The 21,412-nt window shown below is 37.3% G+C and overlaps 2 protein-coding genes across 3 annotated transcripts; both read left to right on the plus strand.

Moving 5' to 3' along the window:
- Positions 1 to 1,499: 1,499 nt before the first annotated feature.
- LOC124382796 (claudin-10) lies at positions 1,500 to 9,640 on the plus strand. 2 transcript variants are annotated; one of them, XM_046845059.1, is made up of 5 exons: positions 1,500 to 1,856; positions 2,545 to 2,706; positions 2,798 to 2,885; positions 4,675 to 4,782; positions 9,392 to 9,637. In XM_046845059.1, the coding sequence occupies exons 1-5, from the start codon at positions 1,604 to 1,606 to the stop codon at positions 9,576 to 9,578; spliced, it is 798 nt and encodes a 265-aa protein (XP_046701015.1). In that variant the 5' UTR covers positions 1,500 to 1,603; the 3' UTR covers positions 9,579 to 9,637. The 2 variants fall into 2 exon arrangements, with proteins under 2 accessions (XP_046701015.1, XP_046701016.1); XM_046845060.1 differs by lacking the exon at positions 4,675 to 4,782 and having other exon boundaries at positions 9,392 to 9,640.
- Positions 9,641 to 16,794: 7,154 nt separating this feature from the next.
- LOC124382728 lies at positions 16,795 to 19,829 on the plus strand. The gene is made up of 5 exons (XM_046844936.1): positions 16,795 to 16,946; positions 17,114 to 17,786; positions 17,934 to 18,089; positions 18,744 to 18,836; positions 19,092 to 19,829. The coding sequence occupies exons 1-5, from the start codon at positions 16,795 to 16,797 to the stop codon at positions 19,404 to 19,406; spliced, it is 1,389 nt and encodes a 462-aa protein (XP_046700892.1). The 3' UTR covers positions 19,407 to 19,829.
- Positions 19,830 to 21,412: the final 1,583 nt, after the last annotated feature.

The raw sequence follows: 21,412 nt of genomic DNA on the forward strand, positions 1-21,412 counted from the left end.
CCACTTTTGCAAAACTTTTAGTAAGGGTGCTTATCATACTGTTTTGACATTTTTTGAAAAGTATACAATTTAGCATTATACATAAATATTTAAAGTATATCAGTCAGTGATGATTTAGATCACTAGTGCAACAGGTGAAACATGCTAGAGGCAATGAAAACTTTATCATGGAGCATATATGGAACTGAGCTAATATTAAAGGACTGAGAATTTTGGTGTGTTTTGTTCTTGCCTGACTACTGAATATATTAAAGCACATTCATTTACAGTGTGAGCATAATTTCTCTGCTCATCTTGGTCAGTTCATGGTCTACCTGTTAGATTAGATTAGATTAGATTCGATTCAACTTTATTTTCATTACACATGTACAAGTACAAGGCACCGAAATGCAGTTTAGGTCTAACCAGAAGTGCAATAGCAGCAAGTGCAGTATAAACAGTGTTTAAATAAGCTTCATGAATTAAATAAAATGGTATTATAGGAGAAATTTACAGATGTGTATGTACTGTAAACAAAATATACATATGGCTATTATTATAAACTGAAATTTACAGAAGTTTCATTTGTTAATGAACAAATAAGAGCATCCAGCAGTTTGGAACCAAGCTGGAGATTGAACATTTTTTTTATTATACCCAAAATAATCACTACAGTAACACAAAGCCAATGAACAAACAAATTAACACACACACACACACACACACACACACACACACACACACACACACACACACACACACACACACACACACACACACAAAACTGTGAAGTTTAACAAAAATAGGAGAAACAAATAAATGTGTACACATACATTTATTTATTTGTTTGCTTATAATTATTCTGCCTATAATTAACTGTTAACTTGGTGTGTCCGTTGTAAAAACATAGCTGAATAGATACTTCACAGTGAGTGTTTGTTTGGAGTGTGCTTATAGAGAGGTGAGTGTTGCTAGATACCAGTGTGTGCAGTGAGTAATCTGATTAATCTGAATGTGACATTGAGCATGATGCGTGGGTTCTGTATTCTAAGGAATCCAGAATATTCAGATGTACACAACATGTTTTTCTTATGTCTGTATGTATTTATTATTTGTTTATTTCTGGGTTATCCAGTTTTCTCAGAAAAAAAATCTAAACATAAAATGTGTATTATAATACATGTGAATACTGTATATGGGCAGTAATAGTATATTGCCCATAGAGAACAAACAAAATAAAACAAAATAGTAAATACATTATCTTTAATATTGCTTGTTATTTATTAACTACACTTTTAAATACAGAAGTCATGTGTGCATCTCATTATAGGTATTATTTATTATAGTATTGTTATTTCAGAGAACAAGGACAATTGTAAGACTACCCTCATTTTATGTTGGATGCATGCTCCTTCACATTTACAGTAAACATGCCTTGTGATTAGCATGACAACAAACACAAACTCATACTGCACTCACACATTTTCTTCAAGTTTAATAAACACACATAAGCACGCCCACAGGCTGTGTCTTCTCAGGTTTAAACCTGTTATTCTCCACAGCAGAAGACATCTTTTAAGCAATCACATTTTATTCCTAAACGATCAGATCCAAGAAGATTACAATGAACATAATGCTTATACAAGTGTTTGGCTTCTTGATATCCACAGTTGGATGGTTTTTGGTCTGCTGCACCACGGTGATGGATTATTGGAGGGTTAGCTACATAGGTGGTCAAGGAGGCTCCTGGGTCATTAATGCTGCATGGTACTGGTCCACTCTATGGAGAGAGTGCTATACAGACTCCAGTGATGTGGCCAACTGCAGGGACTATGACACCATGTGGGTTGTGAGGCCTGAAACTAGAACAGACCAGAGTAAGTAGATCGGACATATGCACCACAATTTATTTGTAAGTTACAGAATAGAAATAATGCTGGAGTGAGTAATATAATTTTTTTCCCACACAGTATGCACAGCTACTCATTTGCTTCACAAAGAGAACTGGGCAAAAGAAATGTTCCTCTACTGTTGCATCAAACTTTTTTTTTTAAATATGGTTATACATTGCAGTCTAGTAATAATTAAAGAAAGTTTTTTAATGTTATGTTTTATACTTTGGCACAATGAATGGCTGATGTAACAGCTGCTAGAAGCAAATGAATTCAGCGTGTAGTTGAACAATCATCACTGATCCTCAACAAAACAACTCTTGTTATTATTTGATTTCCCCAAATGTATATTTAATGTTTGACAGATTATTGATATATTTGATGTTTCACATGTAATTATTTAAAATATACAATTTTAGCTATTTATCCAGCTATTTATAAATGAAGAAAGCATTCAGTGACATGAACAAAATTATAATGGATTTATCATTATATGTATAGCGGCAACCTATAGCTACTGAGAGGCTAAGCAGCAGGACAAACTCTGTGACGTGTTTCATTTCTCAGCATTTAAAACCATGTAGATTTATTACACACATAAAAAAAAATATATCATGATTCAAATGCCTAGCTCAGTTGACACCGACCATTTTTTCCTCTTTCCTATGAACAGGACCCCTGCAGGCTGTGCGGGCTTTGCTGCTTGTTGGGATGTTTGTGGGATTTTTTGCCGCCATATTTTGCTTTATTGGGATGGACTGCACATATATTGGTGGACATGAGAGAAAAAAGTGCAGATTACTGTTAATAGGATCTGTTCTTCATTTTACTGGAGGTATGAAAGTCAAAATATTAAAACTTAAATATTCAATATTCTCAAGATGTTTTTTCATGCCTATTGTGATGCTTTATTTTTTCTCCACAAGGTGTGTCTTGCTTTGCTGCTTATTGCTTATACACTGCTAGACTGGGCACAGTACTATTTACACAGATGGCTGATGCACGCATCTTAAGGTATTCATCTCTGTCTGTACTGTAAGATCTAATTTGTCACAGATGTGGAATTTATGATTACCCTCCTAAAAAACACAATAGGAACATCATACAATTTTTTCCCCCCATTTTCCATTACATAGTTTGTTTTGTGTAAATCGTTAAATCATTATAAAAAAAATGCAGTGAAGAAACTTACTGGAATCTGGAGGCTTAATGGTATTCTTATATTCCCTGTCAGTGTCCAGTACCAACATGTGAAGTATTTGTCATCTATTGGTCCCTGATGGTATGCACTAGACATATAAGGTCACAGAGAAGCCAAAGATAGAGATACAAAGGGACCTTTTTTTTTTTTTTTTTAACAAACAAATACCATTGTAAATATTAAATCGATTACAAATACAATGTAGGGAAATTATATACATTTTATATATATACATAATTTTTTGTGTATATATATATATATATATATATATATATATATATATATATATATATATATATATATATATATTGTGTATATATATATATATATATATATATATATATATATATATATATATATATATATATATATATATATATATATATATATATATATATTAGGTGGCACGGTACATGGAAAAACACCCGAACCGTTCGGTTCGCTTGTCTCGGTTCGGTTCGTGTGTGCGTCGCACGGTTTGAGTTTAGCCTCAGACAGTTTCACGTGAATATACATATAGACAGTAAAAGTTGAGTAAGGAGTGCTGCAGAAATGGCAAGTGGAGGAGATAATAAAGGCTGCCCGGAGTTGGCGAATGCGCCCGCGTCGTTCAAAACTGGTGTGTGGGAACATTTTTAATGTTACTTACTATGACAACGGAAATAAAACAGTAGATAGAACTGTGACTGTGCAAGCATTGTGCAAAATGCATTCGATATGCTAATGGCAACACTTCTAATATAACAGTTTATTTCATCACGCCAATGTGTCGATACAAACAGCACAAACAGGAGAGAGCCGGTTGCAGCGTGAATGAGTGTGAAGGATTTGTCAGCTGACGAATGTACTCGAGCCGCAGTTTAATATTCCCTCTCGCCAACACTTTTTTTTTTGCCAAATAAACGAAAAGCATGTCATCATCAAAGTCTTCTCTCTTGTTGTATCAAAATCTCACCTAGCTTTTACTCAGAGATGGTTTCAATAATGTGATTAATAAAGCTAATAAGCTATATATCAAATGCTGACGGAAATTTCTGGAGTGTTGAAGATTAAAAGAAAAAATAACAAGAACCGTACAGAACCGAAAACCGTGACCCTAAACCGTGATAAGAACCGAACTGTGGGTTTTGTGAAATATTCACATCCAGAGCAAATAAGAAGGAAACAGTTTTGATACAGTTAATGTTTGCATTTATATATATTTATATTGGATATTTTATATTAGGTCCCCTGGTGGTCTAGTGGTTAAGCCGCAGTGCTCCCACCGCTGCGACCTGGGTTCGATTCCTGGTCAGGGAACCATCCCCAGCCACTCTCAGTGCCGGTCCCAAGCCCGGATAAATTGGGGAGGGTTGCGTTAGGAAGGGCATCCAGCGTAAAAACATGTGCCAAATCAAACGTGCGGAGGATCCGCTGTGGCGCCCCCTAACGGGAGAAGCCGAAAGAAAGTTTATATTGGATATTTTATATTATATAAATGTATATATTTTTTGGTTTAGTCAATACCATATGAGATTGAATGTACATGTTATTCTTTTTACCCGAAAAAGAGTTATGTTCTAAAGCCATTCATTAAGGATGTTTTTTTTTTTTTTTTAATAGGTTTTACATAGGTCTTCCAGTATTCTTTGGTTTGATAGGCAGTACTTCCATAATCCTAGGCTCTGTTCTGTATTTTGTGACTCTCTGCAGGATCTGCCGAACAGAAAGGTAACATTTTAATACATCATATTTCCAGAAACATCCTGTATTGAAATAAAATGTCACTGGTCAAGAAAAACCACTGTTATACACATCTTTAAATAGGCTGCTCCTTTAGTTATTTATAGAAACATAAAGTAGCAAGGCTAGCCATTAAAATGGCCTTTTGAGGGCTACTGAACCGAGCCACACAGGTACTTTTACCTCAATTTTACAGATTGCTCAACAACTCAGAAATTAAGCATTCAGCTTTAGGGCATTTACTATATACTGTAAGTATCACATCCATATGTGGTTCTTTTACAAACTGTTACAACAAGATGAAAACACATAGTTGCATAGAATGTCTTGGAATGCTGTAGTATTACAAGTTCCATTCACTGGGAGTGGAAGAACATGAGAGTCGTGCACAGAGACCTGATCTCAACCTCACTAAACTACCACCAAAACCACATTTAATATCCAGCCATTTAGCTTCAATTTCTCAAATGAAATGTAAACAAATCTGATGGTCATGTTTGCAGACTTTGTGTTACAGCTTTTATTAATTTATTTTTTAATTTTTTTCTGCCAGGAAATTTGTTTAAATCCACTCACATTTGTAAATTTTACAGTTTAATATATAATGGGATTGTAAAAAAAAAATGGCATTTGGGAGTTCTTCTGATTCTTAATTGTCATCTCAATCATTTTAATCTACCGTAATTTCCGGACTATAAAGCGTACCCTTATATAGGCCGCACCCACTGAATTTGACAAAGATTTTTATTTTTAACATAAATAGCCGCACTGTCTATAAGCTGCAGGTGTCTACACTAAAACTAATGAACTTTACACAGGCTTTAACAAAAGACACTAAATGCAATATGTTGCGCTTCTATTAGGAGCATAGCGGTATTTTGGGAATAGCATGCCACTGCATAATTCCGGTATTACTGCGTGTGGAGACTGAGGATTATGCCCTTTTTATTTTCTGATGCTCATTTCTAAGTTTCTTTGACTAAACCATAATGCTGTTGCCAAGAAAAATAAAAAAGCGAAGCGAAGCCAGAAAGCGAAGATTGTGACGAAAATTAAGATAAGCAAAGAAGAAAAAGTAAAAATGTTAAAGTTAAGGGACACGTAGTGTTCAGGAGTGATAGTAAAAAACGAGTTTTCCCTCCGCCTCCGCTTATCACCTCTACCCCCCCTCCACACACCCACACACACACACACACACACACACACACACACACACACACACACCCCACCGGCGTTTTCGTTAGCTTAAGTCGTCTCATCTCCAAGGTAAATACACTGAATAAAAACTTATTATATCTTTACATACTTACCCAGCCATTGGGGAGGCACAAGCCAGTGCACTCTTAGTGCCGGTCCTAATGTAAATGGGGAGGGTTGTGTTATGAAGGGCATCCAGCGTAAAACATGTGCCAAATCAAATATGTGGATCACAAATGAGATTTTCATAACAGATCGGTCGAGGCCTTAAAGAGAGGAATGTGGAAGGGCAGATGGTGGTAGATTTTGCTAAAAGGATGGAAATGGCAGTGGTGAACACGTATTTTAAGAAGAAGGATGATCATAGGGTGACGTATAAGAGTGGAGGAAGGTGCACACAGGTGGACTATGTTCTATGCAGGAGATGCAACCTGAAGGAGATTGGAGACTGTAAGGTGTTGGCAGGGGACAGTGTAGCTAGACAGCATCGGATGGTGGTCTGTAGGATGGTTTTGGTGGCGAAGAAGAAGAGAAGGAGAGTGAGGACTGAAAGAAGAATAAGATGGTGGAAACTAAAGGAGGAAGAGTGTAGTGTGAGGTTCAGGGAAGAGGTCAGACAGAGGCTCGGTGGTGGTGAAGAGGTGCTGGGTGATTGGGTAACTACTGCAGAAGTGATGAGGGAGGCAGCTAGAAAAGTACTTGGTGTGACATCTGGAAATAGAAAGGAAGACAAGGAGACGTGGTGGTGGAATGAGGAAGTGCAGGAGAGCATAAGGAGAAAGAGGTTGGCAAAACAGAAGTGGGATCGACAGAGTGATGAGAAAAGTAGGCAGGAGTACAAGGAGATGCGGCAGCAGGTAAAGAGGGATGTAGCGAAAGCCAAGGAAAAGGCATATGAGGAGCTGTATGAGAGGTTGGACACTAAGGAAGGAGAAAAGGATTTATACCGATTGGCCAGGCAGAGGGACCGGGCTGGGAAGGATGTGCTGCAAGTTAGAGTAATAAAGGATGGAGAGGGAAATGTGTTGACTAGTGAGGAGAGTGTGTTGAGAAGGTGGAGGGAGTATTTTGAGCAGCTGATGAATGAGGAAAATCAGAGAGAGAGAAGGTTGGATGATGTGGAGTTGGTAAAGCAGGATGTAGATAGGATTAGTAAGGAGGAAGTGAGAGCAGCGATTAAGAGGATGAAGAGTGGAAAGTCGGTTGGACCAGATGACATACCTGTAGAAGCATGGAGATGTTTAGGAGAGATGGCAGTGGAGTTTTTAACCAGATTGTTTAACAAGATTCTGGAAGGTGGGAGAATGCCTGAGGAATGGAGAAGGAGTGTGCTGGTACCGATCTTTAAGCATAAGGGAGATGTGCAGGCCTGCAGTAACTACAGGGGAATTAAGTTGATCAGTCACACCATGAAGTTATGGAAAAGAGTAGTGGAAGCCAGGCTGAGAGAAGAGGTGACCATCTGTGAGCTACAGTATGGTTTCATGCCGAGGAAGTGCACCACAGAAGCCTTATTTGCTTTGAGGATGTTGATGGAGAAGTATAGAGAAGGTCAGAAGGAATTGCATTGTGTATTTGTGGATCTGGAGAAAGCGTACGACAGGGTGCCGAGAGAGGAGCTGCGGTACTGTATGAGGAAGTCAGGTGTGTCAGAGAAGTATGTGAGGGTGGTGCAGGACATGTATGAGTGTGACAGCAGTGAAGTGTGCAGTAGGAACGACAGACTGGTTCAGGGTGAGGGTTGGACTACATCAAGGATCGGCCCTGAGCTCTTTCCTGTTTGCAGTGGTGATGGACAGGTTGACGGACGAGGTCAGACAGGAGTCTCCCTGGACTATGATGTTTGCGGATGATATTGTAATTTGTGGTGAGAGTAGTAAGCAGGTTGAGAAGAGCCTGGAGAGGTGGAGATATGCGCTGGAGAGAAGGGGAATGAAAGTCAGTAGGAGTAAGATGTGCTCTGTGTGTGAATGAGACGGAGGGCAGTGGAGTGGTGCGGTTGCAGGGAGAAGAGGTGGAGAAGGTGGAGGAGTTCAGGTATCTGGGGTCAACAGTGCAAAGTAATGGAGAGTGTGTTAGAGAAGTAAAGAAAAGAGTGCAGGCAGGGTGGAGTGGGGGGAGAAGAGTGATAGCAGTGATATGTGATAGTGGGGTATCTGCAATAATGAAAGGGAAAGTTTATAGGACTGTGGTGAGACCTGCGATGTTGTATGGATTAAAGACAGTGGCATTGAGTAGAAGACAGGAGGTGGAGCTGGAGGAAGCAGAGCTGAAGATGTTGAGGTTTTCGTTGGAAGTGACGAGGATGGACAGGATTAGAAATGAGTTTATTAGAGGGACAGCGCATGTAGGATGTTTTGGTGACAAGGTGAGGGAGCCGAGATTGAGATGGTTTGGACATGTGCAGAGGAGGGATATGAGTTATATTGGTAGACAAATGCTGAGGATGGAGCCACCAGGTAGGAGGAAAAGAGGCAGGCCGAGGAGGTTCATGGATGTGCAGGTAGTTGGTGTGAAAGAGGCAGATGTAGAGGACAGGGTGGTATGGAGACGGAAATTGGAAAATACATTTCTAAATAACAAATCTTGTATAAAAACATAATAGAAAGAGTATGTAAAGATATCTTCTTCTTCTAGATCATCATCCGCTGTGGCGACCCCTAATGGGAGCAGCCGAAAGAAGAAGCAGAAGAAGATATATTTACATACTCTTTCTATTATGTTTTTATACAAGATTTGTTATTTAGAAATTTATTTTCCAATTTAATAACATGAAAGATAAAAACAGGGTGTCATTTTGAGGGTTGGAATGGATTAATGCCATTTTAAGTATTTTCAATATGGAAAACTGATTTGATGTGCGCGCAAATTGAGATATGGGCTCGTCCACGGAACGAATTAAACTCGTAGGTCAAGGTACTACTGTATTACTCTGGGGAGTTTTTTGTCATCGTCGTGCGCCACCAGTGGAAGTTTTTTCTCCCGATGCCGTGCAGCTCAGAACACGGGTGAAGTGCGTTTTTTCGTTTCCGTTCAGAAATTTCATTGGTCTTTCATATGTCTCTCAGTTTTTTGGTTTGAAGTTTGTGAAACCGGGAAAACCATATATTAGCCGCTTCTTTGTTTAAGCCGCGGGGTTCAAAACGTGGGAAAAAAGTAGCAGCTTATAGTCTGAAAAATACGGTAATTATTCTACTCTTCATGCATTATGCATTATTGTCAATGCATTAAAGAACACATTTTTAACTTGAATTCATAAATCTTTATTGAAAATGTTTATTGTATTGGTGTAAGGTAAGCAATAAAGTAACTTTATGTAAGTTACTAAAGTAAGAAACTTTATGGATTATTTTATTGAGATGCAAAGATGCTCACCCGTGTGTTAATCTTTGAACTGCAGAGAGATGGACATTTCTGCTTCAAGAAAATACTGGACTTCTAAGACATACAAGGCACAGAGGAAAAGTCAAACATTATACAACAGTGACAATGCAGCATCCATCCAATCAATGACCTCCAGCCAAGCTTCGAGTAGCCAAGTATCGAGAAGTTCTCTTGTTCTGTCTGATGAAGATTCTTTTGTTTGAATGCAGAAGCAGAGAAAATATTTCCAACACTGTAAATATTATTTGTTAACATTAAAGGAAAGCAACAAGTTTGTTGCTTTCCTTTAATGTTAACAAATAATATTTACAGTGTTGGAAATATTTTCTCCGCTGAAATATTTTTCTCCCTGAAATTGTAACTGAAGTGTGTACATTTATAAAAAAAAATGTTTAGATCAGTACTGTACCAAGCTTTATAGTTATAAAGCTTGGTACAGTACTGATCTAAACATTTTTTATATAAATGTACACACTTCAGTTACAATTTCAGGATTTAATGATGCAAAAAAAAAACATGGTGAAGCATGGTGGTGATGAAATCATGTTATGTGGCTGCTTTTCTTTAGGTGGGACTGTGGTCTAGACACAATAGATGGAATTATAAATAGCTGCAAGTACCATTCTGTTCTGGCACAAATCCTGCACACCTTCTTCATAAGGATATTTTTCAGCATTAACTGAAGTACAAATTTAAGTAAAAAAAAAAAGCTCCTTAGAAGGCCCAGATATAAACTTATTATAACATAACTATAGACAGGACACTTATTTGAAAATTCTATTGGATAGATATGGGGCATTTTGTAAACGACTCATAAATAAAATAAAAAAATGTCAATCATATTTTTCATTCAGGATATGTATATTTTAATTTTGTAGTCCTGAAAGAATCTTTCACAAAATGTTTTGTTGCAAAAAGCTCTTTTAAAAAATGATTAGTTAAATGGTACACACGTGTTCAGTAAGCCTAATATACATTATCCTTTGAAGGTTCTTTGTTGCTTTTGGTTACATTTTTTCAGTTGCTATAATCACAATAAAGTAATTTTTTTTTAACATGTCCTGTTATGTGTTGCATTCTAGTACTGGAGAAAAGACATTTTGTTCCAATGTATTTTATATATAAATATAATACATAAATAGAATAGAAATAGAAATAGAATATTCTATATATTCATATAGGGATCACAATAAAAACCCATAACAGCCTATACATTTGACAGAGTAGTGTGTATTTTATGTATCCAATCTAGTTCACTGCAATGGTTGTAACTGTAAGTTTTGTGAGAATAATACAATTATAGCACTTTTAATTTTTGTATGATAAAATATGGCATTATAGTTAAAAATACATGTATTAATGTTGCATATTTTATCATCATTACAGAGAGAAAAATAATACATTTCACATTTTAATTTTGAGACAATTCATGACCGAAACTCATTCAATCAAAAATAAAGCATTTTTCTCATGCAACATATCATGAACCAAGTTGGATTATCCCAAATGAATTATGCCTATTTAAATTCTGTAAACTTTGAGAACCAACAACCATTGTAATGTTTGCAACTAATCTAGCTAATGGAGGTGGTGTTTACATCAGTATTTTTCACTTTTCCATTTTAGATAAAAGCTAAATTGAAAATAAACCAAATAAAATTTTAACTAATGATGTGGCTTTTTATGACAGTAACAATGCTTTCCACTACTAATTATCAATATAAATATCAATATATGGTCTGATGTGCCATTTCTCACCTACACTATCTAAAAGAATTCTTGGGTTTAGTCATGATCTAGGAGTCGTTGCCTGATCTGTCGCTGCTGCTGTTACCTCTGAACTGAGCCCAGGGAAGAGAGATTCAAGTCAAGTGGCTTTTATTGTCATTTCTACTATACACAGTGGTACACAGTACACAGTAAAAATGAGACAATGTTCCTCCAGAACCCTGGTGCTACACTAAACAACATAGAGCTACAACACAACACAAAGCTACGTAAAGTGCATCAAATGCAACCTAGTGCAAACAGTGCAGACGAAAAACAGTACAGACAGACAGACAGTGCAGACAGACAACACAAGACAACACAAGACAAAACACATAACCAAAGATAGCGCTGACCAGTAAACCTACCGTATACTTCGGTTATACAGTACTGTGCAAAGAGAACTGTAAAAACTATAACTGGGAGTGAATATAAATAGACACAATGCAGTGCAAAAAACAGCAGTAGCAGCAGTCAAGAGGTGCAAAAAACAGCATGTAAAAAGTGTAATGTAGTCAAGTATAAATAATAATAAAAAAATTATTGAGATGAGTAATAAGTAATGAGTGTGTGTTAAGTTCAGGTTGTACAGTTCGGTAACACACATTTAACACACACATTTCCGCCCCCACCTCGGCTCCTCAGACCACATCTCTGTTATGCTAATTCCAGCATACAGACTGCTTGTCTGATGCTCTAAACCAGTTCTGAAATGGGTGAAAACCTGGCCATCAGGAGACACCTCTGCTCATCAGGACTTGAGTGTACTGACTGAAACATGTTTAGGGAGGCTGCAACAAAGTGACCAGCTACATTAGCAAGTGCATTGATGATGTGACTATCTCCAAGACTGTCCCTACACGCTCCAACCAGAAGCCGTGGATGACTGCAAAATTGCATGCGCTGCTAAAATCTAGTGACTCTGCCTTTAAAGCAGGGGACAAGACAGCCTTAAGAACAACCCTTCCTCACAGTGACTAGGTGCTCAGTCTATCCACGGCTAAAGTGAGGAAAACTCTAAGCAGAGTTAACCCTGGTTAACTGGTATTTGGTCTGCTGGACCAGATAACGTTCCTGGCAGAGTGCTTAGGGAATGTGCAGAAAAGCTAATGGATGTCTTTACTGACATCTTCAACATCTCCCTGAGCAGCGCTGTTGATCCTGCCTCAAGTCAACTACCATCGTCCCTGTGCCAAAGAAATCTACAGTCTCCTGCCTCAAAGATTATTGCCCCGTCGCACTCACACCCATTGTACACTCAAAAAAATGAATTCTGCTGCATGTTAAATTTACTTAAATGTAACATACATTCCGTACAATATAATTTTATGTTTACTAAATGAACGCAAATAAATCATGTAGGATTTTCTATAAGGTCAACTACTTAGATTTTAATAGATTTACTTATGTCAAAATAACGTAACACAATCAAACTCTCACGCTTCCGGGAACTTCACCGCCGATATCGCGAGATTTAAGCAACGCCTGGCTTCGGGATTTCACCTGTTTTTCGCGCTCTTGTGAAAAGGTAAGAGCAAATCTTGTTATACACTTTTAAAATTAATTAAAATGTAAACTAAATAACTTTTAACTAAACGTGTTAGTCTTTTTTGTTGATAATACACCAATTACAACAACAGAACAACAATTTTTCGTTGTCAATCGACAAGATGTAACGTTCATTCAGGTTAAGAAAGCGAGCTAATTACTGTACAGTTCACGATTAGCATGGTGGACTTTACTGCAGGTAATGGCATGAGCAGTTCAATTTTATAACACAATGCGTTTACTCATTAAACAAATACACAAATTTAAATAACCATCTCTGTTTAATTTCCACATATTTGTTTAAATGAGGCTGTCCGTTGTTTTGCCAATAACAGGGCAGTAGTCAGATTAGCATTAACTGTCGCTTGTCTAAACTACACGTGTGGTATAAGTGAATCTTTCACACATAACTCAACAGGAGAGGAGAGACCTTGCACAAGTGATTCTGCTTGTTAAGAAAGAAAGAACTAATAAAATGGAACGATTTTCAACAGAACGAATAACACAGTATTAAAAGTTCACCAGCAGTAAAGCCAAAGTATGATAGCCATAATGATTTACATGATAAAAATAAGGAAGGGGAAATAAAGTTTTACAGGAATTGATATAAGTAAACATACAGAAAGATTATAATTTTGGTAAAAGAAACACCACACAGAGGCTGAACTATATACAAAAATCTAATAATTTAAGGAGAAATAAATTAGCTATAATTAGAATAGTCACCAAATACCTTGTCAATTTGTTAGTGCATACTAGTTGTGTTGGTTATGTTAGTGTAGTACTGGGCTGTGCATTAGTGCAGTTGAGTTGGTACATTGTAAATAAACACCAGATGAGATCAAGTTCAGTACCATCAGAGGTCATGTCTAACAGCTGGTAGGAGTGTGTAAACTTCCATATAAAAATTATATTGGTTGTATAAATGCAACAATAAAAGAAAAATATAATAATAATGTATTATTACTAATAATATTTATAATAGTAATGTTGATAATAATAATAATAATTTTAATCACTGATATTAATTCACCTGTCTTTGTTTATCACAGCAATTACTGCCATAGTGTTCTGATCGTCTGTCCAGCTGCAAGTGTGCCTTCACCCTGCACTCTGAAGTCCATCTGCATCAGTCATTACAGGTTATAGGCATCATTTACTAAATTTAGATTTATAATTGAAATGTTTCTTTTTATTTGATTTTTGACTGTACTAATGTCTGTATAAGAGATTTAAGTAGGGGGACAGGAGGAAGAAATATTCATCAGGATCAGGATGTGGAAGTGTAAGGCATGTAGTGTAACTTTATCTAGTAGATATGAGCTACTTAAACATATTAGATTAGAGCACTGTCACCGCAACGCTACCCTTGCCTACACACAAATTGTCTGTGTTCCTTTAGGACGTGGAATGCTTTGCACATTCATTTGAGTAGAGTCCATCCCAAAAAACTCTCAGGAGTTACTGGAACTGTCAACATTGAGTTGCCATTTGTGTGCTTGTTGTGATCTTCATACAGAGAGAGATTATTTTATTCACATTGGCAGTCATCTAAAGAATAATGAAACTATTACATGTATGTTTAGGGGTTGCTTTTTCAAACAAACATATATGGAACATTTCACTCTCACAAAACAGAAAACACAACCCACATACATTAGAAGATTTCAAGCCAGGAGTAGTTACAACCACTCAAGTTTCACAAGACTTACCTGATGATCTGGAGGATTTAAATGATCAAGATGACAATGTTGTTGAATCAGATAGTGGGTGTTCAAGTATTGATTTGAATGGACCTATACACTTGTCTAAAAAAATTGAGCAAAATTTTGCTGCAGCATTGCTCAAGTTAGAGCATTTTGCACATGTGCCTGGCACAAAATTGATGATTTTTAGATGAGCTGCACTACTTATTAAGTTCTGCTACACTGCCCCTCTCAATTGACATTCTTGAAGACCTCTTTCAGAAACATAGTAAGACATCAGATAAGTCCATAATAAAAGAGGTAGCCAAAGCTCTCATTGCATCTAACCCCTTGGTGAAAGCCATTGGGAAGGGTGGCCCGCTTAGCACATGTCATCTCCGCAAACAGTATTACAAAGAAAGCTTCAAAGTGGTTGAACCCATTGAATACATTCTTGATTCCAAAGAAAAAAGAAGCTTTCAGTATGTGCCTATTCTACAATCTTTGCAGCAGCTCTTTGATAGGAGAGATGTTGTAGACAAAGTAGTTGAAAACCATAAAGCACAACAGATTAAAAGGGCAACTGGTGAGCAGCATATTTACAGATCATTTCATGATGGGTCACACTTTCAGGAAAACAGTTTTCTGTCAGGTAATGAGCTGAGAATTTTGTTAAGCTTATACATAGATGATTTTGAGGTTTGCAATCCTCTGGGAACTTCTCGCAAAAAACATAAGCTTTGTGGTATCTACTGGACTTTAAGTAATTTACCTCTTGGTTCACATTCATCACTGAACTCCATTTACTTGGCAGTCTTATGCAAAACCATTGATATGAACAAGTATGGTTATGACAGGATTTTATGTCCACTTCTCCAAGATGTTAAAACTCTGGAACAAGATGGGATTTTTGTTCCATCACTTGGAAAAAGTCTTAAAGGCACAATTCAGGTTGTTGTGGCAGATAACTTGAGTGCTCACAGCATAGCTGGTTTTAATGAGAATTTTTCTGGTGTGTATATGTGCAGATTCTGTACAGGAACAAAAACGGACATTCAAACCAAGGAGGTTAAGTCAGGCTTATTTAGACTCAGGACAAAAGAACTTCATGAATCTCATGTTCAGTTGGCTAAGACAAATGGTTCAAGCTGTTTTGGGGTAAAAAATTATTGTGTTATCAGTAAAATGCTTACCCACTTCAGCGTTCAGACAGGTTATCCTCCAGATATCATGCATGATGTTTTGAGGGCATAGTGCCAGTAGAGATCGCACGTTGTTTGACATTGCTGATATCTAAGGAATATTTTGATCTTGAAATCCTTAACAGATTTATCATGCATTTCCCTTACAAGTGGGGAGACAAGACGAACAAGCCCCATGTAATCCCACGCACATTTTCAACAAGAAAAACAATAGGTGGGAATGCCCATGAAAACTGGGCCCTTCTTAGACTGCTCCCATTTGTAATTGGGCATTTGGTGCCTGATGGTGAAATAGCATGGCAGGTATTGTTAGATTTAAAAGACATTGTGGAGCTTGTGGTTGCTCCAGCACACACAGATGAGTCAATTGCCTATCTTGAGTGCAAAATTTCAGAGCACAGACATAAATATCAAGAACTATTTCCTGATGTGACACTGCTACCAAAGCATCATTTTTTGGAGCACTATCCTCAACTGATTAAGATGTTTGGTCCCCTTGTGGGACATTGGACAATGCGTTTTGAGGCAAAGCACAGTTTTTTTAAGCAGGTTATTCGACACACCAACTGCTTTAAAAATGTGCCTCTTTCACTTGCCAGTAAGCATCAGCTAATGATGTCCTATCACCTGTGTTCATCCAGCTATAAAAAACCTGGTCTTGAGATCACAAGTGTCTCACTAGTTCCTGTGGATGTTTTGAAACAAGAAATGGCTCAGACTATTGAACAGAAATTTCCTGGTACAACTAACGTTCACCTTACTAAATGTGTATCAAGCCAAGGTGTAAGCTTCAAAAACGGCATGATTGTGGTTTATGGGTCTACAAGTGGACTTCCTGATTTTGGAGAGATTCTTCAGATTTGTATTGTAAAAGAAAGACTGTGTTTCATGGTAAGAATTCTGTCGGGGTGGTACAGGGAGCACTTCAGAGCCTTTGAGCTAAGTCCATCTCCAGCAAGAGAAACTGTTTTCATTGAGCATGATGAACTGGCAGATGCATACCCTTTGGCAGACTATTTTGTTGGTCCAGTCAGAATGGTGACATTAAAAAGATACATAATCATATAAAGTGTAGCAGTCTTCAGGTTAAATTTTAAATGTTAAATGTTATTGAACTCCCAGTGCTTTATGTACTCTTAACATGTACTCTTTACACATTTACAGTTGTGAAATGGCTGTTCCTGCCACAGTGATTCTCAGAATTATTCTGGGCGAAAATGATTCAGAGATTGATCCTTAAAGACGGGTTACCAGAATCTGTCAGTGAACTCATACAGCATATAAAGAGGCAATGTGGAGTAGAAGGGGACATCAGACTCCAGTTCATGGATGCAGATTTTAATAATGAGTTTACCAACCTGACCTCAATGTCTGATGTTAAGGACAAAAGCACTATCAAAGTCATCTTTAATACAGTAGCCTCACACCATCCTGCCCTGCCTGGTGACTCTGCCCCCCAGCCCTATTCTACTGTTGCCTCCGCTCACTCTTTAGATGACTCTGTGTCCCTTTCATCTTGTACCTCATTTGATACAGACATATTGTCTTCTCCGAGTCGATCTCCTCAAGATTCTCTGCATGGCCGTTGGTCTTCAAGGTGCCCAGGTTCTCTTATGATGCTGAAGTACAGCTGGAAAGGGCCAATGCTGCATTTAAAGAAAATGGAACTTTATTGAGTCCTGATACTAAACTTAAGTCTGCCATTCTTGATGGCTTAATTGAAACAATTATTCAGTACAAAGTCTACCTCTCTGATGCAGAGTTTAAGGATGTAGCTGCAGCTCTTGTGTCATCCCATCCTTGTTTGAAAGAGCCTGGTTCAGCCACTGGATATGACGGCTGGAAGACAAGCCTGAAGTATAAACTCGGTAACTACCGAACAAAGCTGAGACGTCTTGGATGCCCAGAAGTATCAGTAAATGCTCTTGTAAACAAACCGAATGATAGATGCAGTCCTGCTTATGGTGTAAAAAAGCCCAAAAAAGCAGAAGTCAATTACTGCCCTGCTTATCCATCTGGTGAAACAAAGGAGACTCAAGAACTTCTAAGAGTAGCTCTTCTTTCAGAAGTGGAAAAAAGAAACAATGAAAATAAGGTGGCAATGTTAATGGAGAGGTCGTTTGCTCACAGAAGGCAAGAAGTGGTTCGAGATGCACCCATGATAGCAGATTTCAAAACAAGATGGCCAGCACTCTTCAGTGTGCGTGAGGTAAGTGAAACAACATACTACTTTTTGTTAGAGGATTTAGAATACAATGAAAAGACCCATGAACGGATGATTTGCTGATGGTCACACTTCAGCAGTTGTAATTGTGCAATCACTTAATGGGTTATGTATTAACATTTTTATTCATAGGTGTGTGCAGAATTCAAAAGGATTACTACAGTCCATTTGCAGTCTAAGTTTTTCTCCCAGCTGGATGTTCACTCTGCAAATCTAATCAAGGCATATAGTAAGAAGGGTGGATTTATAGGAAGGAGACTCAAGAGCATCATGACACCTATGACCCAGGTATTGAGTTTTAAAAATAAGACACATGCTCACAGAAATGTCTTTTTTGCTTTGATTAGGGAGATGATTTGATGACATTCTTACTTACTGACATTGCTCTATATGGTATTAGGAGAAAAGCCACACATCATGTGTGAGTTGCCATGATCAAAGTTTAGAAGCAGCTCTAAATGTGACCTTCACAAAATCTCTTGATTTAGAGATAAACTACACATGCTGTCTGTGTCTCAAGTCAAGTCATACTTGTACAAGCCAGCTTGTGCTATTAAGTCTTAACATCTAGCACAAGCGGATCTTTATGTTTCATATACTAGTGTAAAAGATATTGAATCTTAGGTCTTGTGGACTCTCTAAATCTATTAAACATATTTGGGTTCATTTAATTGTTGTCCAAAACATTTAAGAAGAAATAATGAATGAGAATATTTTAAAAGGGGGTCCAAAAAACTTTTCAAAAAAACTTTTTACAAAACATGTATGTCTAAACATATTGTGAAATCTTAATTTAATTTTTATGGGGAAGAAGCAAGCGGCATGGTTTTTTTCCAGAAATTATTTCCTTGATAGGCCATATTTCTTCATGTTATATTATAACTAGTTATATAATTTCATTTTGCACTTATTTACAATTTACAATTATTTTCTAATTTGCAGAACAATAGCATTGATATTGGACGTGAATGCATCCTAAAGGGACTTTGTGTGTACTTAAATGAAGATCCGGAGAAGCTGGTGAAGGAATACATGGTATGTTGTTATACCTTTAGCTTCAGTAAGGAATAGTCTCTGTGATAATTCAAGGGTGTTCCTTGTGGTTCACATCAGTTTTAAATATGTATAAGAGAGGCATTTCAAAGATCTGGTTATATTTTGTGATAATTTAACTGTTAGCTGTTGTACATTAATATGTTTATAACATGTTATGAAAAGGGATTTAATTAAGGGATGAGGTGGGATGTAATTAACATCGGGGTTTAAAAGAACTGATTTTTTTTTTTATAGGCAGATGATGTAAGCAGAGACACAGCCATGAAAGAGACCGTCTTTGGCATCTATGTTGTTCGACATGAAGGTGATGAGCTTACTGATCCCCCAGAGGATGTGGGTGTCATTCTAGAGGGGGTGACTGTACTCTGTGAACTGGGGAATGTACCTTTTGCATTGGCCATATTGCTTGCCTTAGTATATTCTTTAAATCTATGCTACCCTCCAGAACATAAATATACGTTTGAAGCTTTGCAAAAAATAATCTTGGAGCTGAATGGGAACAGGCTTTCTGCAAAAATACAGGCTCTTAAAACAATTCTGTTGCGTTGAAGATTGTCCACTTCAAGTAAAGTGAATATTATTAAATCGTTCCTTTGTTAAAGGTTTAAGTTCACTGACATTTCATGGGACAGGTCTAATTATTTGAGGTGGGGTGCTATAAAACATTTGAAAAGTTAAATGTACCAGGTAACTTTTTTTTACATGCATTATTTCTTTTTTCAGATTTTATCATTTTATAGTGGTTTGCTTTAAAACAATTTTAAGTTTAAAAATACCAAGTATTATAGTTCATCCATATAGTAATAAAAATAAAAAGTTTTTTTTTTATTTCTTTTTTTTTTAATGTACTATGTTTCATGTTTTAAAAAAATTTGTAATGTAAAAATGTTACAAAACCAGCAACTTTGTGCAAAGAATGGTGTGCACTTATGTGACTCATTGCCCTTTGTTAATTAAACTTGATGACCAGTGGATTTGTGTTCATATTTCTACACTTAACACCAAGTAGACTTTGTGCGTAAAGCTTTTAATGTAAATTCAAATGTAATACTTTACTTAGAATGTACTTAAATCAATCATGGAAAGTATTTCCATGTGATTCAATGGCTCTCTTTCAGCATTACCTAATTTTGTTTGGCCAACTTGTTTAACTCTAGTTTTAATTGCTTAATACAATTGAGTTAGATCATCACAAATAAATTAAGTATAACTAAACATGAAAATAAAAGTTGAATCAACACCAATAAATTGTGTTAACCCAGCTAAAGCAAATAAAGTTGGAAGGAAACTTTGCAAATAAGTATAATGGAGACTAAAAAATTAAGTTGAACCAACTTAAGTATTACAAGTTGGCTGAAAATGATGGCTTTGTGTTTAAAATAAGAAATGTAATCATGTGGAAATACTTTCCATGATTTTTTTAAGTTAATCCAAAGTCTATTTTTTTTTGAGTGTAATAAAGTGCTTCGAGAGGCTTGTCATGAGGCACATCAAGGCCCTTATGCAGTTTGCGTATCGTCCAAAGCATTCCGCAGATGATGCCATCACCACAATCCTTCATCTCACCCTTAACCACCTGGAAAATAAGGACACACACGTACGAATGCTGTTCATAGACTTCAGTTCAGCATTCAACACAATCATCTCCTAGCACCTGATTGAGAAGCTGAGCCTAATAGGCCTGAACATCTTCCTCTGGATCCTGGACTTCCTCACTGGGAGACCTCAGTCAGTCTGGATCAGGAACAGCATCTCCAGCACCACCACACTGAACACTGGGTCCCCTCAGGGCTGTGTGCTCAGCCCACTGCTGTTCACTCTGCTTACTCACGAATGTTACGACACGTACACACGTACATACGAATGCTGTTCATAGACTTCAGCTCAGCATTCAACACAATTACCCAGATGAGGATGGGTTCCCTCCTAAATTTGGTTCTCAAGGTTTCTTCCTTAAGCCATCTCGGGGAGTTTTTCCTTGCCACAGTCGCCACCGGCTTTCTCATCAGGGACAAACTTACTTATAAAGAACATATTCACTTTTATTCACCACATTATCTGTGTAAAGCTGCACTGAGACAATGTTAATTGTTAAAAGCGCTATACAAATAAAAATGAATTGAATTGAATTTAATCATCCCTCAGCACCTAGCACCAAATTCCTTGGTGTTCATCTGGTGGATAAACTTACCTGGTCACTCATCACCAGCTCCATCAGATATAAAGCCCAGCAGTGTCTGTACTTTCTGAGAAGGCTAAGGAAAGCTCATCTCCCTCCCCCCATCCTAACCATGTTCTAGAGAGGGACCATTGAGAGCATCGTGAAAAGCTGCATCACTGCCTGGTTTTTTGAGAACTGCACCGTCTCGGATTGCAAGACCCTACAGAGGATAGTGAGGATTTTTGGCTACTTGGCTACTGGAAGCCAGTAAATGAAACTGGTACTGCTGTTTTGGCACATCATTGTGTTTATGTTTAAAAACACACTCTTGTTTATAGTCCTCTTTTGCACATTACTGTATAATCAAATTATACAATAGGTTTTCTGGTTGGCG

The sequence above is a fragment of the Silurus meridionalis genome, chromosome 3, assembly GCF_014805685.1.
Source record: "Silurus meridionalis isolate SWU-2019-XX chromosome 3, ASM1480568v1, whole genome shotgun sequence".
NCBI lineage: Eukaryota > Metazoa > Chordata > Actinopteri > Siluriformes > Siluridae > Silurus > Silurus meridionalis.